Below are 16,630 nucleotides of genomic sequence, written 5' to 3'. Positions count from 1 at the left end.
TCTGGTGTCCCTCGGCTCTTTCCACAGTGGTTCCTGAGAGCACCCCCTGCCTGACACTGTTTCCAGGCTTCAGAGCCTCCCCTGGCTGTCCATTGCTGTCTCTGCAGCCATAGACTGGCAGGACTCCTCCCTTTCCTTTCCCCCATTACTCCCACCTCCCTGCATTACTCAGTTCAGATCAGCACATAAGATTGTGCCAGGCGCTGTGCTGGGCACTGAAGACCTAGAGCTGATGCAATCCCAGGAGCTCCCAGGTCTGGAGCAGACATTCAAAAAATGCTCAGTAGATGGAAAATGCCACTGAAGCCTTAAAGGCCACAGATTCGGCCTTACTTCAGCAGGCAGTGGGGGGCCACTGCAAGTCTTTCAGTAGAACTGACTTCCAAGGGCCATGGAAGCTGAACAGTTTCTTGCTGCTTCAGGGTTATCCAGAAGCCAGACCCCTCCCCTTCCACAGTGCCCGCCTGCGCATCATACCCTGGATCCCTGGTGCCATCAGCTTCTTCCACTACCCAAACGTTGATGTCAACTCTGCCCTTCCTGAGATGCCTCTTTCTAGTCTGGGAAACTGGAGAGGGAGGGGAGCAGCGCTGATAGGAGGCCTAAGGCCAGGGTGGGGCTGGGCAGGACTCACGCCCACTCCCAACCCTGACTCTTTGCAGTTCATTCTCATCTTCTCGGTGATCCAGTACCAGCCAATCACCTACAACCAATACCAGTATCCAAGCTGGGCCGTGGCCATTGGCTTCCTCATGGCCCTGTCCTCTGTCATTTGCATTCCACTCTACGCCCTGTTCCAGTTCTGCAGAACAGATGGGGACACCCTCCTCCAGGTGAGGGGTGGGGGCAGGGGCAGCCAGGTGAATCAGAAGGGGGTGGATGGATGGGTGGTGCTCCAGGGCTCCCTTCTGATGCACTCTGCCCGCCCGTCCATCCCCCATGCCTACCTCTCCCGCAGCGTTTGAAAAATGCAACAAAGCCAAGCAGAGACTGGGGTCCCGCCCTCCTGGAGCACCGAACAGGGCGCTACGCCCCCACCATTGCACCCTCCCCTGAAGACGGGCTTGAGGTCCAGCCGCTGCACCCGGACAAGGCCCAGATTCCCATGGTGGGCAGTAATGGCTCCAGCCGTCTGCAGGACTCCCGGATATGAGCACAGCTGCTGGGGGGAGTGCCCCACCCCCACCCTGTGCTCCCAACACAGAGACTGGGGAGACAGTGGAGAGGCGTCCCCGCCTGCCCCGACCACGCCCTGGCCGGGGGTGGCGCCTGTCACCTTGGCCACCACTGCTAGCGCGGTCATTCGTGCTCGTGTCCCTAGTGTTTACAGGTCCTTTGGATGCCAGGATGGCAGCTGGGGGGTGTGGGTGATGGGGGGGTTGCTGGGGGGCCCAATAGCACTTTGGAGGGGTCTCAGGCCAGGTCCCCAGAGGCCTGCTGGGCTTCACGTGGCCTCTGATGCCCCCACACTTTGCCCTGAGCTGAGGTTCTGGGTGGGTCTCCTACCTATCCCTTGCCCTGAGCCTTCGGCTCCTGACCAGTGTTCCTGCCCTTGGGGTGGACCCCAGCCTCCACCCAGGCTAATTCGGATCCTCCTACCTGGAGGCAGGGTGAGGAGCCGGGGGCCTGTGCAGTGTTACGGGTCAGGCTGTGTGGCTCGGCCCTTTTGTCTGTGTGATTATTTTTGTAAAACTTGTATTATCTGTGGTTGCCACCCCCTCGCCCTTGGCCTCGGGCCCAATCTGTCTTCCAGGCCCACCTGCACCTCGCTCGGCGGCTCTGAGGTCTCTGCACTCCCTTCCAGCACCGGCTGTCAGGGCCAGCCCAGCAGAGGCCCATGACCCAACAGCCTGCCCAAAGAACTCGTTTCTGGGGGGTAGGGGTGGGGTGATGCTCAGCAGGAGGTTTGAGCCCAGAGCCCCAGGGAAGGGGACCCTACAGGACACCCCCTTTCCTACCACCACCAGGCTAAAGCCCAGTCTTCCCAAACTGGACTACCTTTGTTCACGTGCCAAATCGCCCCAGCCCGTGTGCCCCAACCCCTCTCTGGAGCCATAACTCCTTCCCCCAAGCCCTGCAGTGTCCGTGTGTCCGTCCTCCATGCCCCTCTGTGCAGTGACAGCCCCGGAAGAGCCGCCTCTAATCCTCTGTAGCAATAACGGTGCGCCTCCCACCCCCAACCATCCGCGCACCACTAGGATTTTAAAGTCCATAGATTTTAATGAAATTTCTATTCCTGTCTCTGAGCTGCTGCTGTGCTTTGTCTGTGTCCTCCAGGGGGACATGAGTCAGGGCTGGGACAAGACCTTCTGCCAGGCCTTTGGGGGGAGGGGGTACCTGGGAGGAGAAATGCCAGAGGCTGTGACAGTCAGGACTGGACACCCAGGACCTGGCGAGAAGGTAGAATGAGGGCCAGACAGACAGACAGCAGTGGAATCCTGGGGAGGGCTCATCCTAGACTAGATCTGAAGTGGGCTGGGCCCTGGCAGCTGAAAGGGGGCAGTAGCAGACAGGGCAAGTGCCAACCGAAGCTGAAGCCTCCTTCCTGAGCAGCATTTCAGGTTGGGGCCTGGGGCGCTGCACTGGACACCGGAGTAGAAGCTGGCCTTTTCCTGGGGCTGCACTGAATCTTCCGTCCCCAGCGGCAGGTGGAGGCCAGGCCGCGAGGTTTGGGGCAGTGCTCCAGAGGAGGAGCAGGCCGGCAGCACTGGAGAGGGCTGGCCCAAACTCCAGCAGCCCCGTGGAGGTAAGACAGGGGTCCAGGGCCCTGGCTGGAGGACCCAAAGGGCCGTGGCCTGAATGGGAGGGAGTAGCTGTGAGGGGGTCGTGGCCTGCCTCTCAGCCTGCCCCATCCAGCTGTCCGTCTGCTCTGGGTTACCCGTGGCTGGGGAAGACACAGGAAGGCCTCAGGGGTGACTGCAGCTCCTGTTGCATGGCTGCCTTCTGTTCCTTTAGCTCTGGAAGAGAAGTTTCTACCTGAGACACAGCGCCCAGTCTTCGAGGGTGTGTTACAAGAGGGGGGCCGGGCGGGGGAGATGGGGGGTGGGGGTGGCACAGAGCGCTGGGTGCTCTGGGGCCTGCTAAGGTCCTCACCTGCCAGGGTGGGCTCTAGGCTTGCCTCAGAAGACTGAGGGGCCCCTGTATATTCGTCTTCCAGGCAGCGCTGCAGGGAGAGCTGGCTCAGTGCCTGGCCTTTACAGCAGGGGTGGGGCAGGTCTGGGCAGGGTGCCCAGGCCAGGATCCCCATGGTGGGGCACAGGAACCAGCCCATGCAGTCTCTTCATCCCAACCACATGGGGGCACTCCTGAGAGGAACACCAGCCTCTCCCTGAAAAGCTGAGCTTGGCAAGGGGGTGGCAGGCCTGAATCCAGACTTGGGGAAGAGAAGGAGACAAAAGACCTGGGCAGACCCAGCAGTTGATCTAAAAGTGCTGACCTTGGACTTAGGGACTCAACTGGAATATGGGTTCACGTACTTAAGGATCACACACATAAGAAGTGTGCACACAGGACAAACGGACCCAGGGTTCATACAACCTCTGCAGGCACAGACACACACAGACCCATGTGTGTGGATCTCATGCCCTGGGTGAGAGACTGGGGTGTCTACGCTCAGCAGAAGGGCTGGGGGCGGGGCGGTCCAGGACTGCAGCTCACCTGCAGGATGGGAATCTCCCTCTCCAGCGCGCGGCACTCTTCCTCCAGGAGGGCCCTGGGACACGGGCAGTGCAGCACCGGAAGCAGCGTTGCAGACCCGGGTCTCAGCAGAGTCCTGCACGTGGTCCCCACCCCCGGCCTCCCCAGGAGCCTCCTCTAGGCCCTCCTATCGCAGCCCACCTCTGCCTCTGCTGCCCTCATGCTGTTCCAGCACAGCCTTGCAGCCCCGCCAGCCTCTTCCTGGGCAGGGCGTGTCCTCTCTCCTCGCCTGCTTCCCAGTGCCCACCCTGAGGAGCAGCATTCTCTCTTCTACATCACAGGACTAGACTTGCAGGTCCTCCTGCCTCCATTCTCTCCCGCATCACAGCCCCGCCCCTTCTTTACAAAACTCTGCTATGTGTCATCTCTCTCCCACCTCCCAGGATAAAAGCCCTCAGGCCAAGGCCCATGTAGGCATCTGTACTTGACTGATTTCCTGGCAGCAACCTCATCAACATCCTGCCCTTTCCACCTCTCAGCCCCACTCTCCTGGGTCTCCCAGCCAGGTGTGTTCCCTCCCTTCTCCTCCCAGTAGTCCCAATACATCAGGGTCCATCCACAGTCCCATCCTCCCTGTCTCCAGCCCCACTGCACACACTTGGGGGCCTCACCGCAGGTGTCCAGCAACCTGGTCGATGTGGGACATGTTCAGCTGGTCCTTGATGACACTGAGGTCCTGGTGACAGCTGCTGGCAGATGAAGTCAACCTCACTCTCCCATGCTGCTTCACCCCAGGACTTCAGGACACAAATGCCATTTCTCCTAGACAATTTTGTGCTTTTTCACAAAGGCAATACAAGATGGTGCTAAAAGGAGGAGATCTGGAGCCTGGGATTGCACATGGGTTCTGCCACCCTTTACTGTGTATGAGCCTGGGAAAGTCAATCATCCTTTCTGAGCTTGAGTATCCTCATCTGCAAAATGGAGACATCACCCCCTTCATAAGGATCTGTGAGAAATAAGTTGCTACCATTCACTGATGAACATGCTGCTGCTCATTTGTCTCATTCAGTCCCCAGTCCTCTCTACCCCAGTCCTCGCAGCCTGGTTGTCCCAGCCTGAGGGATAACTGGCCACTGGATGAAGTCTTTCCTTCCACTCATATCTGCGTGTAGTGCACCCTCTTCCTGCAAGGTGCTTCTCTTTGTATCTGTCTGGAAGTCTGTTCCTAGTATTCTAAAACCCAGATCGAACCAAGCTCCCAGGGTTGGCATGTGTCTCTTGAGCCTCTGCAGCCCTCATGGGCTGACTCCTACCACGGGTGGCTGTAGAAGTGTCAGTCTCAGACCAGGAGCTCCTCCATGCCTGCAGGTGGGACCTACCAGCTGGCCGGGATCCTTTTCCCAGCAAGAACAGATCCCTCCTCTATTACTATACCTGGGTTCACCAGCTCTCATCTGGAACATCTCCTGTTCTGGCAAATCATGCCTGGGCTCCTCCAAGGCAAAGCGCAGGACCCTAGGGCTATACTGGACCCAAGCCTGGGTCTGGTCCCTGCAGAAGATGCGTAAAGGCAATTCAGGGGCTCCTTCCAGGGAACCACAGGAAAGGCAACCTTGGCCCCTTGTCAGTTGCCAGGCTAGCCCATCTGAGTTCTGGAGACAGGCCCCAGCCCCAGGTCTGGAGCTCCAACCTGCCCTCACAGATGGCCTTCCGGCGGAGACCTTGGAGCAGCTGCCGCAGTTCCTGGCGAACAAGATCTCTTACGAGGGGTGGTGGTGCCAGAAGGGAGGAGAGGTCAGAGGTGGGGCGCGATCCTGGGGCTTGGATAGATCGAGCCTCTTGGAGCAATGATCGTAACATCACCACCTGCAAGGAGAGCTGGGGCACCTCGGCGACTGCGGAGGGAAGTGAAGGGAGGCAGGGGACCTGGGGGAATGAGGGGCAGGGCAGTTAAACTGGAGAGGGCTGGGCGGACAGTGAGTTCCGACGAGAGCTCGAGAGTTACTGGGCAGGGTTAGGGACCCACAGAAGGTGAGCAAATCATCCAAGTCGTGGGACAGGTCTGCCATGGGGCCCACCTTCTTACGCCCCACCTCTGCCCGAAGTTCCAGGCTCAGATCCACCGTCGTCTCCCCTAGAATCCTCTTCACTTCGGGCCGCTCCGGGAGCGGAACGTGCTCTTCCACCAGTTCCCACAGCGACAGGGAGTCCCCAGGCATGGCCCGCCCGCGCCGCCGCCCCCGAGACGCGGGGCCGCACGCTTGGACCTGCGGGACCATGGGTCCGAGCGCTGGGTTACTGGGATACCGCAGGGCCGGGCACGCCCACTCACGCCTCACCCGCTTCCGGGTCTCACAGGCCACGCCCCCAGCCTGTCACTCGGACCGGCCTCTCCCAAGCCCCATTCCGTTCTGCCTCCCGTCCCCACTAGAGTTGCTCGGTCCAGAGCCGCTGGCCTCTGGCGCTCTTCTGCCCTACTACTGATCGACTCTCGGAGGCCACGGTTTCAGGTCGCGGCCCCAGGAGCCAGGCTGCGGGACTGGGCCCTAGCTCCGCCTCTTCTGCGCGGCTGTCACCTGGGAAACGGGGCCCCGCCCCCAGAGAGCCCCGGCCCCGCCCATTCCAGGCGGTGCCGGCTAACAAAGCCCAACCCACAGCCGTGGTAGGTGGTTTCGCAGTCTCAACCATGCACATCAATCTGACCCCAAGCACCTTTCATCCCTGGGCACCTTTAGACTCCAGGGCAGGTGAAAGAACCGAGAATCTGAGCCCGGTGGGTTTATTACTTCCTTGCCTTTTCCGGTCAGGAGGCAGCGGCAGGGTAAAATTTGTCCTTCCAGCCCGCGTAAGTCTAGTGAATCCGCTTCTAGGGATTTGGGGAACCAGGACAGTCCGGACCAGACAGATTGGGCCAGGCGCCCTTCCCAAAACACACCAGGTTCCAGCATTAGGGATCCAGATCCCCATCCCCAAACAGACAAAGGGCTTCTCCATTCACGTTTTTTACTAAAGCACCCACACAAGTTTCTGTGCAATATACAAACACGAGCCGGCCCTGGGGCTACTGCCTTCCCTCTGAGAGGCGGGGTGGGGCTAGAACCCAACTGATCCAAGCCCCATCCGCCCCCATGCAAAGCCCAACCCCAAGATCCCAGGCAGCAACACAGCACCCCCTCTGGTCCCCTCCTGGGGCTGCTCCTCAGCAGGGGGTGCCCCAGAGTTTGCCCCCTACAATGTTGAGTGAAAAAGGTTTCCCCTCCCCTGGGAGTGTGGGGGATCCTCAGGTCTGAGAATTCCCCCTGGAAGCAACATTGCCCCCTAGTCATACCTCCCACTCTTCTAGGCCCTAGGGGACTCAAGGGGGGGGAAACTGAGGCACAGAGAGGTGGAGTGACCTGGCCCAGGCCACTCGGCGAGGCAGTGCAGGGGCTGACCCAACCCTGACAGTGAGGGGGGCTGAACTAGGGAGGGAGGAGCAGGAGGGGTTGACCCCAGAGACGGCCACCCTTGAGGGGCCTGCCCAGGATGGAAGCTCCCCCAAAGTAGGTTCTGAAACTTCCAAGTGCAGCTGGGGGGTGCCTACTGAAGACCCTCAGAAAACAGAGCCCACAGTCTCAGTCCTGGGGGATCCACCACAGAGCAGCTGCCAGCCAGGCTGTAGGTCAGTCCTCTGACAGGCAATCCTTGGCACTGGGAGCCTTTGTCCACTGGTGTCATCCCCGAGGAGGCCACGAAGAGGGCCGCCCAATGTCCACTGTGATATTGGTGAAGAGTGGTTGCCGAGACACCTCTAAGACCTGGTACCGCACTGACCTGATGCCGTCCCGCTTCATGGTCAGCTTCGTGTTTTGAATCTTGGTAAACCTAGACAGGACAGAAGTGGGTCTAGATCAGGGCTCACCACCAAACCCAGTAGGGATCACTGGGGCCAAGGCTCACGCCCTCCTAGCTTCTTCCTGGGGTGACTCAGTTCTCCTCGCTACCCCCTCCACCTGCCTGGGGCCCTTTGGCTCTTGCAACAACCCTCAAAACAGAGATCTCACCCCCTTCAGTCCAGAATCATGACACGCTCACCAATGTTTCTCACTGCAGACCTAGACACAGGGTACCCCACAGACACCTCAAATACAATGTGTCCTGTACTATATGCATCATTGTTACCCCCCACACCCACCATCTCTGTACCCCCTTCTCTGCTCCTCATCCTTTAATCACGCCTTCACCATCTATTTATGGAGCAGTCGCCATGTGCCAGGCCCTCTCTAAGCACCAAGGTCACAGCCATGAACAGAACTGCAAAGTCCTTCCTCTCATGGCAAGTCTATACCACTAGGGCAGACAAGTAATGGACAAGGAAGACACCAGAATACTGAGGGAAGACAGCAGAGGGAAATGGCAGACAGGATGACTGCCCTGGAAGGGGTGGGTGTGGGCCATCAAGCTGAGAGCAGAGGAAGAGCTTTCCAGGCAGAGGTAAAAGCACAGGCTGACCCTAAACTGAAAATGAGAATTTGCATAGCAGAGTGGCTAGAGCTTAATGGGCCAAGGAGAAAACCCAGAGTAAGATTAGCTGGGAGGTTACAGCATGTATGGGCAAGCCTCTGTAAGTCAGAGGGAACAGCTTTTTATTCTGTGAGTTAAAAAACACTGAGGGATTTTTAGCCCAGTCTGGGAAAGGGAGGGCCAGGGAACACGAGCTCCAAAGAGGCAGCACTAGTGCCGAGGTAAAGGGAGAAGTGGCCGGCTCAGATACCTTTCAAGGGGTGGCACTGATAAGACCTGCTGATGGCCCAGATATGTAGGGTGAGAGCAAGAAGAATCCAGAACTCCTAGATCTGAGGCAAAAGCAACCAGCTGGATGAAACCAGCATCCACAGAGTTCCTTAAGCCAGAAACACCTCGCTACCTTGGCCATGCAGATATCACTAACCAAGGATGGCGCCTAGACATGGCCCCTGGCCTGTGCTTCCAGAGCCCCACTGCCACCCTCATCCCAACTGTTTTGATCCTCTCCATCCTTCTTGGCTCAGTTCAGATCCCTCTCTGGAGCCAGTCCAACACTGAGTGCTCCTCCTCAGATACCCCAAAGCCCCTCTTCTCCCAGCCTGTCGTCCCTTCCCTACTCACCATAGTTTTCAACTTAACTGCTTTTACATCAGCTCCCTGGATGCCCAGTACTTCATGCTTCTGCCAAATATCAACCCTACATCAGTACGGCCACCTCCCTCCCCACTCTGACACCCTGGCTTCAGAGAACATCCTACGGGTCCGGTGGGCGCATGCCAGTTTCACATGCAGCATACCCCCTGGGCTCCACTGATTCCTCTGAGCCTGGTCTACATTCCTCCTGCTCCACTCAGCAGCTCTGCCAGTCCTTCACCTTCTTCAAACTCAAAGAGTGATCCTTCCAAACCCAAATGTGGTCCCATCCCTTCCCCACATGAAAGCCCTTCCATGACTCCCCAGCACCCCTGGGACAAAACTGAAACTCCCAACCTGGGATCAGCAGTGATCCCCCTCCTGTCACTCCCAGCCTTCAGAATGTAATAATGAAAAGTTTCAAGCTCTCAGCGTATACAATGGACATACACATTCCAGACTCCTACACATCTGATTCCTTTTATCCAGACTAGCCTCCTCCATCAGCCTGGTGAATACAGTACTGTACCCAAGGTAGGTGTGTGACAAATATTTGTAGCATGAATAACTCTTTTCAAACTCCAGTTTACCATCACCTCCTCCAGGAATACTCCACGCTCCAGTACTTTGGCCACCTGATGTGAACAGCTGCCTCATTGGGAAAAGACCCTGATGCTGGGAAAGATTGAAGGCAGAAGTAGAAGAGGGTGACAGAGGATGAGATGGTTGGATGGCATCACCGATTCAATGGAATGAACTTGGGTAAACTCCAGGAGACGGTGAAGGATGGGGAAGCCTGGCGTGCTGCAGTCTATGGGGTCATGAAGAGTCGGACACAACTTGGCAACTGAACAACCACCTCCTCCAGGAAGCCTCCCACCATCACTCCCTCTTCTGCCAGGACAGCACCTTGCCCTGATCACCTTGTGCTCTATCTCCTGGTCTCCCTCCCTAGACTGAACTTCACACAAGCTGCCCAGCAGGGATTAGGTCTGAGTGCTCTGGATCCCCTCACACGCCTCCTGCCCTCCACCACCCATCTCACATGCCCTCAGGCATTTCTCCTAGCCACCATTAAGACACCGATGTGGCTTCCTCCTCAGAGACCAGCCACCTATTCAATCTCAGAGGGCTCAGCAGTGTCTTTCCACTCCCGCCACCCCACACTGCTCGGGGCAATCTCTGTTGGGTCCCTAGGCCCTGGAGCTGTGCCCTGGGCCTGCTGTCTCTTGTCCTATCTGTTCAGGCTGGAGTGAGGTCTGTGAGGGCCCAAGAGGAATGCAAGTAACTCAGTGACAATTTGAGCCCCACCTTTAAATTTCAGTCACTTGCGGAATCAGGCCAGGGGTGAGAGTTGAGCTGGGGACTAAGGGCCAGGGGTGGGGGTGCCGGGAGTCATCTCAGGAGTCAAGGGTCAGGGGCCCTGGGATCACCTCCGGGGATCAGCAGCACCGAGACATCACCTCTAAGGGGTAAGGGGCCAGGACGGCTGGGGTTGAGGTCACTGGGGGTCACCTTTGAGGGTTGGGCTCATTATGCTTGTCCCGGTCGTGCTTGATCATTCGGTAGCGGCCTATGCGGATGTCTGGACGCGAGATCTTCATCCCAGCCAGGGAGATCCTGGGGTCAGGGACAGCCAGGCTGGAGTGGGCACCAGGATGGGCGAAGAGCCCCACCTAGTCTGTGTCCACCATCCACACCCCATCGACTCCCCACCCCATCCCCGCTCACCGGTTGAAGATGTCGTCATCCTCACCACCCCAACCCCAGTACTCGTTGGGGAAGCCATTGATTCTCAGGAACTGGGATTTATTCAGGCCCGACACACCTCCGAAGTAGCCAGCATAGGGCAGCCTGGGGCACGGAAGACATGCGTCAATCAGGGGCCTGAGGGGATTCCAGACAGAGGTTTGGCAACAAGCGGGGGAAGGGGGCTGGGAGTGACGGCCAGGGCAGGATGGGGAGGCCTGGGTCCAGCCGAGAAGGGAGCCCTCACCGGAAGCCAAATTTGTCCATGGCAATGGCAAAGTGGCGGGGCTGGTCACCACAGCGGTACAGGTTGCGGTCATCCATGGGGACCAGGTCCACGTCACTGAAGATGAAGCAGTTGTAGGTAGAGTCCTCCTTGAGTGCCTCTAGGAAACCCACGTTGAGCAGCTTGGCCCGGTTGAAGGTGTCCTCACCGTGCTGGGGTTGGTAGAGGAGACAGGTCGGCTCTGGGCCTGAGACTTGGAAACATCTGCCACTTTACAACTGTCCAGAGTGGTCCCTGCAGACCTAGCACTACCCGTCAACTCATCCGCCACTGGGGCCTCCAGACTCTAGGGATCAAATCCAGCTCTTTATCCTAGACCTAGCTTTGCAAAGCCTTTTAGAATTTGGCTCCATCTCCTCTCTGGCCAATGACCTCAGACCCCCCAAGCCCAGCTATCCTATATTTCCCACAACCCCAGAACATGCCAGACTCTTTCCTGCCTCCAGGCCTCAGTGTTAGCAGTTGCCCCTGTCTGGAATGCTCTCCTTCTCCACTTCTCAAACTCATGTCTGGAAAGGCCTCTGTTAGCAAACCTCCCCGCCCCAGTATAATTACTCATTCCCTCCCCTGTGCTTCATGTATGCCAGGCCCATTCAAACGGTTACAATTTAGGGCTCTCGTTTCATTCATTCCTTCAATCATGCCCCTCAGCCCTGTCCTTGGTGCCAGGCATCTTCTCTGAGCCAGTGAGGATCTTAAAGATGAGCGGCCCTGAGCACACTGCTTCCCTACTGAGCCTGTCGTCGAGTGAAATGAACGAAGAATGTCCCCAAATGGCCAGCATCTAAGATGCAGAGACCATGGGGACTAAGCCACCCGTCCCCTCTGGCTCTTGTAGATCCACACCCAATCCCTTGGGCAGCCTCTGGGACCAGGCTCAATTCACTTGTCTCCCCAACAAAATGAGAGGCATAGTGAGCCTGGAGTCCCCCAAGAAATGGGGCTGTGGGACCAGGTCTCCTTGAGGTTGGCCTCCTGGCCACGCAGCCCCAGACTCTGAATTCTGGCCAGAGGAAGGAGGGTTTCATGGAAGGAGCTGGCTGGCCCCTAAAGTCCCTGCGCCAACTCATGATCTCCAGGCTGGAGCCAGAGAGGCTCCTGGTCTTCAAGTAGACTCTCCTGGAAGGAGAGGAGGAGTAGCACCTCCTCCCTACCAGCCAACCTGGGCTCAAGAGGGCAAGAGCTGCTCCCCTGGACCCTGAACGGCCCGGCCCCACCTGCTCTCTTTCCTCCTTGCCCTGAACCTTCTCTCCCGCCAGCCCTTGGAGCAATGGTCCATTTTCTCCATCTGCACTCCTTCTTAACCTCTCTCACCACCCAGGAGCCCTAGGTTTCTCTCACAGGGCTCATAAATGTGCCCATTTCTCTCCCACCCAAAGAAAGCCCTTCCTTTAGACCCCACCCTACCTTTTGCCTTCCCTTCTCAGCAGAATTTTTTTTAATAAAGAGCTGTCTCCAATTGGCTGCTTGCATTTTGTCAGATCTGATTCCTTCTGCAGCCCACTGCAATCTGCTTCCGCCCCCACCATGCCCCTGAAATGGCTCTTGCTGGGCCCACCTTGTTGCTAAATCCACTGGACGCTTCTCGGTCTACATCCTTCCTTACTCCCCCAGCAGCGCTCACGCAGCTGCCACGCTGCCTTCTTGACGCTTATTCCTGGGTGCTGGGACACCAAGTTCTCTTGGGTCTCCTCGAACCTTTCTGGCCAACCCTTGCAGCCTCTGTGGTCTCTCTTTTTCCACCCATTCCTTACATGCTGGCTTTCTCCTCTCAGCTCCCAGGCCCCACCCCAGGCAGGCTGGACATGGCTGGTTTTAGGGACCATCTATATACTGGTGGCTCCCAGATCCCTCTCCACCTCAGACTTCACTCCTAGGTCAGTTCGTTTGATCAAATGCCTGCTGAGCATTCCTCTTATACTACCCTCAGGCACTCAAACTCGTCACATGCAAAAAAGACACATTCTCCCCCAGACCCGTCCCAGATCCTGTGTTCCCATCTCACAGGCGCAACCATACCCAGGGCCAGCAGTCAAGACAGAGAGCCTCAAGGTGTCCTGGCACCTCCCTTTCCTCTCAGCTACTTGTATCGTATCTCCCCTCTCATCCGCACGACTCCTGCCCAACTCGCAGGCACATTCACCATCTCCACCCTGAACACAGCAGCCTCTTCCCAACCAGGTGCCCTACCTCCAGGCTCCCCTTCCATCCCACTGTCCACATGCAATCAGAGCAATCTTTCTAAGCAGCACACATACACATCACCCTCTCCCTAAAACCTCACTGTGGGAACTCCCCTGGTGGTCCAGGGGTTAAGGCTCTGCCTTCCAGTGTAGGGGGCATGGGTGTGATCCCTGGTTGGGGAACTAAGATGTCACATGCCATGGGGATCCCAACTAAGCCTGCGCACCGCAGCTCCTGAGCCCACAACATAACCAGAGAGCCTGTGTTGCCCCCACAGAAGACCCGGCATGGCCACAAAAAGACACAACGGTGCCCCACCACTTTCACGCTGGAATCCAGCTGCTTGAGATGCCTCCTGGGAACCCTGTGGCTGTGGCCTCCACTAGCCCTCCCAACCTCACCTCTGCTACCCACCCTGCATGAGGCACCTCTCGCCTCAGCTGACAGTTCCCGAACACAGGAGACCAGTTCTCTCGCTGGGGCCTGGGGCCTCCTCTGTCCCTCTGCCTAGAATGCTTGCCTTCCCCAGTCTCTCCACCGGCTGATGCCTATTTATCCCTCAAGACCCATCTCAATGGTCGCTTCCCCACCCTGGGGTTAAACTGGCCCGCTTGGTGGCTTCACAGCTCCCTGCTTCTACTCCAGTGACACACCACCATCCTGCAGTCTAAAGGGATCCAAGTTCAAGTCTGGGGATTCTCTGTGGGGAGGAGGGCCTGTATCAGACATATATGGACCCCCACATGTACATTGCATGTCCACACAACTCTTCAGGCATCCATGAATGCCCCCAACCGCACAGATCCAACAACAGGCACATGGGCCCCTCACCCACAGGTGCTCATGGGTTCCCTGGTGGCCGGTGGCCAGCCTGGAGGCTGCAGCTGCACACCTGGTTGATGACGTAGATGCCATAGCGTAGTCGCTGTCGCCTGAGGATGGGATGCAGGTAGTGGAGCCAGTAGCGTAGGTGGTGTTCCCGGTGTCGGAAGGGGATGATGACTGCCACCGTCTGGGCTGGGGTGCAGTCAGGCGGCGTATAGCGGCCACCGAGGAGGACACCTGGGTTCTCCCTCTGCACCCGCTCCAGGGGCATGGGTGAGGTGAACTCAATCAGCAGTCGGCCCACTGCAGGCAGGACAGGGGCGGGAATTAGGTCTTCACCGGAACCCAAGGACGCCAGCCCCCTCCCTCTACCTGGGGTGGGCCAGGGAATCCCAGAATAGCCCTCTGCTAACACACAACACCTGTGGCACCCCCGGGGGTCAAGACTTCACTCCCCCAGACCTTGGCCCACCCCTAGAGGCAAGCCCCACCCGGCAGGCTCACCAAGGCCAGGCGGCGAGTCAGGACAGGGTGGCAGGACAGGAGCCGTGGGGCCAGGCCGGGCGCTGGGAGCCTCGGGGAGCCCGGAGCTGGGGGCAGTGGCGTTTGGCCGAGAGCAGTTGGTGCTGCTGCTGGCAGCTGGGTGGAGGGCACGGGAGGGGCCGCGTGCACTGAAGCGGCTGAAGAAGGCCAAGTGCTGGGCGTAGACGTCAAAGTAGAGGATGACGGCCACGAGAAAGTGCAGCAGGCAGAGAAGGAGCACGGCCTTGCACACGCGCTCCAGCGTCCCCCCCAGCAGTCTGCTCATCCCGCAGGCGGCCGCCGGCCCACCCAATGGGCCCGGGCATCCGGCTGCCGGCCTGGGCAGGGGTGGGAGAGACACACCCAGCAAGTCAGGGCCAGAGGGGCAAGGCCACCCACCCACCTTCTGTGCACTGCTCACATTCTTAGACGTGTATCCTCACACTTACCTGCTCACATCCCTTGACTTAAATTCTACCTGTAAATACGCACACACGGTCCCTGGCAACTCACTACTCATGCATCTTCACACACTTGAGTACTAACCCACACAGGCTTTCCTTCCTCATCCTCACTGACACATACACACAAGGAGAGCCTCACCTACCCTCACACTTGGGTAAGTGTCCTTCTTACCCAACTTCACACCCTCCCTCGCACCATGGATCATGGGCACATGACCTCTGATCACACCAGCTCATATCTGAACCCAGAAACACACTTATGTACAGACCCACATGGGTTCTCTGTGCCCCAGAGAACAAACGCCCACAGGCCAGCATCCTCAACCCAGGAGTCCTGGCCTGAGGGCAGGAGAGCATTTACTGAGTATTTACCATGCCAGAGCACTTGGTACTCAAGACTTCATTTAGTCCTCCTGGATCATGGGGGTGGGCAGTGATTTCTTTGGTCAGGTCCCAGTGGCGAGTAGGCCAGGCCATCTGGGAGCAGGCTGGGAAGTGGCCCTCAGCATGCAGGTGGCCCAAATTTGAACAAGATGTTTACGAGATCACTTCCCTCTGGAGCAAGAGGTGAAAAGACAGGATGGGGCCCAGGACATCCCTCCCATAAGACCTCAAGGATTGGTTCTGATTCCCAGAAAGGGAAATGCTTGGGCCCTGGAGACATCATGTCAGGAGATGGTTTTGCCTGGGCCATGGCTCTAACTGGGGGGGTCCCATAGCAGTAACACTTCTGGGGGCACTTCTGGCAGTGCTTCCCAGAGCAGGCTGAGTCTCCCTCAGATACACAGTATCTATCACACAACCATACAAACACCCTGGGTCCCTGCTACAGTCAGATACGCTGTAGCTGCACTCAGAGACACAGAGAACTACATAAAGAGTCACAGACACGCCTGGGTGACAGTGACAATAATGCACCGAGCCACCCACTCACAAACAAAGCCGCGCTCCTGGGCTCACACAGTCACACAGACCCCACGTGCGAACACTCCCACCGCTCCCTCCGGGTCAGGGGTTTTGGGTCAGGCTGCCGGTCAGGCTGCGAGGTGAGTCTGGGCGGGGCTGGAAGGCTAAGCGGCCTGAACACGTGGCACCCCTGGACCGGGAAGCAGCGAAGACCGGGTGGGTGTGGAGCCTGGGGGGGAGGGGGCTTGGAGAAGAAGATGTGGGTTGGGGGCCGAGGCAAAGGGGCGACGTAAGTGGAGCGCCTCCCCACGCCACGAGGCCGGGGTGGAGCGAGGACAATAAGGGAGGCTGGCTGGGGGCGGGCAGAGGAGCCCGAGGGGGACGCGGGGAGCCGAGGGGTGGGGGTAGGGTGGGGTGACGGCAGGCCGGGGTCTGGCCGCCAGCGCCTCTCACCGGGTCCTGGGCGGGGATCTCGGGGCCGCGCTCGGGGCGCCCCTCGCGGGGCCGGGTGTGGAATCTCGGGGCCCCGAGCTGGGGGCCGCGAGCGCCCCCCTCTCACCCAGCGCTCGGGGCTCAGCAGGGGGCGCCGCTCCGGCTCCGGCTGGATTCCGGGCTCCGGCGGCTGCAGTCGGTTCCGTTCCCCATGGCCCGGCCCCGCCGCCTTCCTCCTCCCGGTCAGCGGCCCCCGCGGCCCCCAGGCCGCCTCCCGCCGCCGCCGCCGAGGGCCATGGAGCCGAGCCGCCCCGGGGGGCAGGGCGGGGCCGGGCGGCCGGGCAGACCAACGGACCCGCCGACCGACGGACCACAGCGCCGCCGCCTCCCTCCCGCGCTACGGCGCCTCGGAGGGGCAGGCCCGGCCGGCGCGCCCGCGCGCGCGTCCCCGCGGCCCCCGCCTCCAGCGCGCCCGTACCCGCCG

The 16,630-nt window shown here is 58.9% G+C and overlaps 3 protein-coding genes across 17 annotated transcripts in view; 1 reads left to right on the top strand and 2 right to left on the bottom strand.

Annotated features, from left to right (window-relative positions):
* SLC6A9 (solute carrier family 6 member 9) overlaps nucleotides 1-2,246 on the top strand; it is a 31,770-nt gene extending 29,524 nt beyond the window's left edge. For all 8 annotated transcript variants that reach the window (XM_027968910.2, XM_042239737.1, XM_042239747.1 and 5 more), the window contains 2 exons: nucleotides 663-833; nucleotides 959-2,246. In XM_027968910.2, the coding sequence (XP_027824711.1) occupies nucleotides 663-833; nucleotides 959-1,153 (366 nt within the window). In that variant the 3' untranslated portion in view covers nucleotides 1,154-2,246. The remainder of the gene's footprint in view (nucleotides 1-662; nucleotides 834-958) is intronic.
* CCDC24 (coiled-coil domain containing 24) lies at nucleotides 2,201-5,939 on the bottom strand. Of its 5 annotated transcripts, none has more exons than XM_027968984.2 (8): nucleotides 5,733-5,939; nucleotides 5,330-5,565; nucleotides 5,074-5,190; nucleotides 4,308-4,385; nucleotides 3,658-3,712; nucleotides 3,094-3,163; nucleotides 2,879-2,957; nucleotides 2,201-2,795 (listed from the first exon to the last, which is right to left on the bottom strand). In XM_027968984.2, the coding sequence occupies exons 1-8, from the start codon at nucleotides 5,916-5,918 to the stop codon at nucleotides 2,558-2,560; spliced, it is 1,059 nt and encodes a 352-aa protein (XP_027824785.1). In that variant the 5' UTR covers nucleotides 5,919-5,939; the 3' UTR covers nucleotides 2,201-2,557. The 5 variants fall into 5 exon arrangements, with proteins under 5 accessions (XP_027824785.1, XP_027824790.1, XP_027824811.1 ...); XM_027968989.2 differs by having other exon boundaries at nucleotides 4,308-4,382; XM_027969010.2 differs by having other exon boundaries at nucleotides 4,308-4,382; nucleotides 5,074-5,221; nucleotides 5,310-5,505.
* Nucleotides 5,940-6,625: 686 nt separating this feature from the next.
* Nucleotides 6,626-16,555, bottom strand: B4GALT2 (beta-1,4-galactosyltransferase 2). 4 transcript variants are annotated; one of them, XM_027968975.3, is made up of 7 exons: nucleotides 16,168-16,555; nucleotides 14,327-14,682; nucleotides 13,890-14,125; nucleotides 10,775-10,965; nucleotides 10,510-10,632; nucleotides 10,294-10,398; nucleotides 6,626-7,503 (listed from the first exon to the last, which is right to left on the bottom strand). In XM_027968975.3, exons 2-7 carry the CDS (start codon nucleotides 14,628-14,630, stop codon nucleotides 7,353-7,355), a joined length of 1,110 nt encoding a protein of 369 aa, XP_027824776.1. In that variant the 5' UTR covers nucleotides 14,631-14,682; nucleotides 16,168-16,555; the 3' UTR covers nucleotides 6,626-7,352. The 4 variants fall into 4 exon arrangements, with proteins under 4 accessions (XP_027824776.1, XP_042095739.1, XP_027824757.1 ...); XM_042239805.2 differs by having other exon boundaries at nucleotides 14,327-15,363; nucleotides 16,274-16,466; XM_027968956.3 differs by having other exon boundaries at nucleotides 15,181-16,238.
* Nucleotides 16,556-16,630: the final 75 nt, after the last annotated feature.

Source organism: Ovis aries, chromosome 1 (assembly GCF_016772045.2).
Source record: "Ovis aries strain OAR_USU_Benz2616 breed Rambouillet chromosome 1, ARS-UI_Ramb_v3.0, whole genome shotgun sequence".
Classification (NCBI taxonomy): Eukaryota; Metazoa; Chordata; class Mammalia; order Artiodactyla; family Bovidae; genus Ovis; species Ovis aries.
Note: the sequence above shows the minus strand (reverse complement) of the source record. Positions and strands in the feature narration are given on the sequence as shown.

Coding starts and splice junctions, on each gene's coding strand:
- B4GALT2 (XM_027968975.3), bottom strand. CDS start 14,630: ATGAGCAGACTGCTGGGGGGGACGCTGGAGCGCGTGTGCAAGGCCGTG. Junction 10,633..10,774: donor ATGGACAAATTTGGCTTCCG/GTGAGGGCTCCC, acceptor TCCGTGCCCCAG/GCTGCCCTATGCTGGCTACT. Junction 10,399..10,509: donor GATGACGACATCTTCAACCG/GTGAGCGGGGAT, acceptor CCCTGACCCCAG/GATCTCCCTGGCTGGGATGA.
- CCDC24 (XM_042239788.1), bottom strand. CDS start 5,918: ATGGTCCCGCAGGTCCAAGCGTGCGGCCCCGCGTCTCGGGGGCGGCGG. Junction 5,506..5,732: donor GCCTGGAACTTCGGGCAGAG/GTGGGGCGTAAG, acceptor CTCTCCTTGCAG/GTGGTGATGTTACGATCATT. Junction 2,796..2,878: donor TGTGTCTTCCCCAGCCACGG/GTAACCCAGAGC, acceptor CCTCCCATTCAG/GCCACGGCCCTTTGGGTCCT.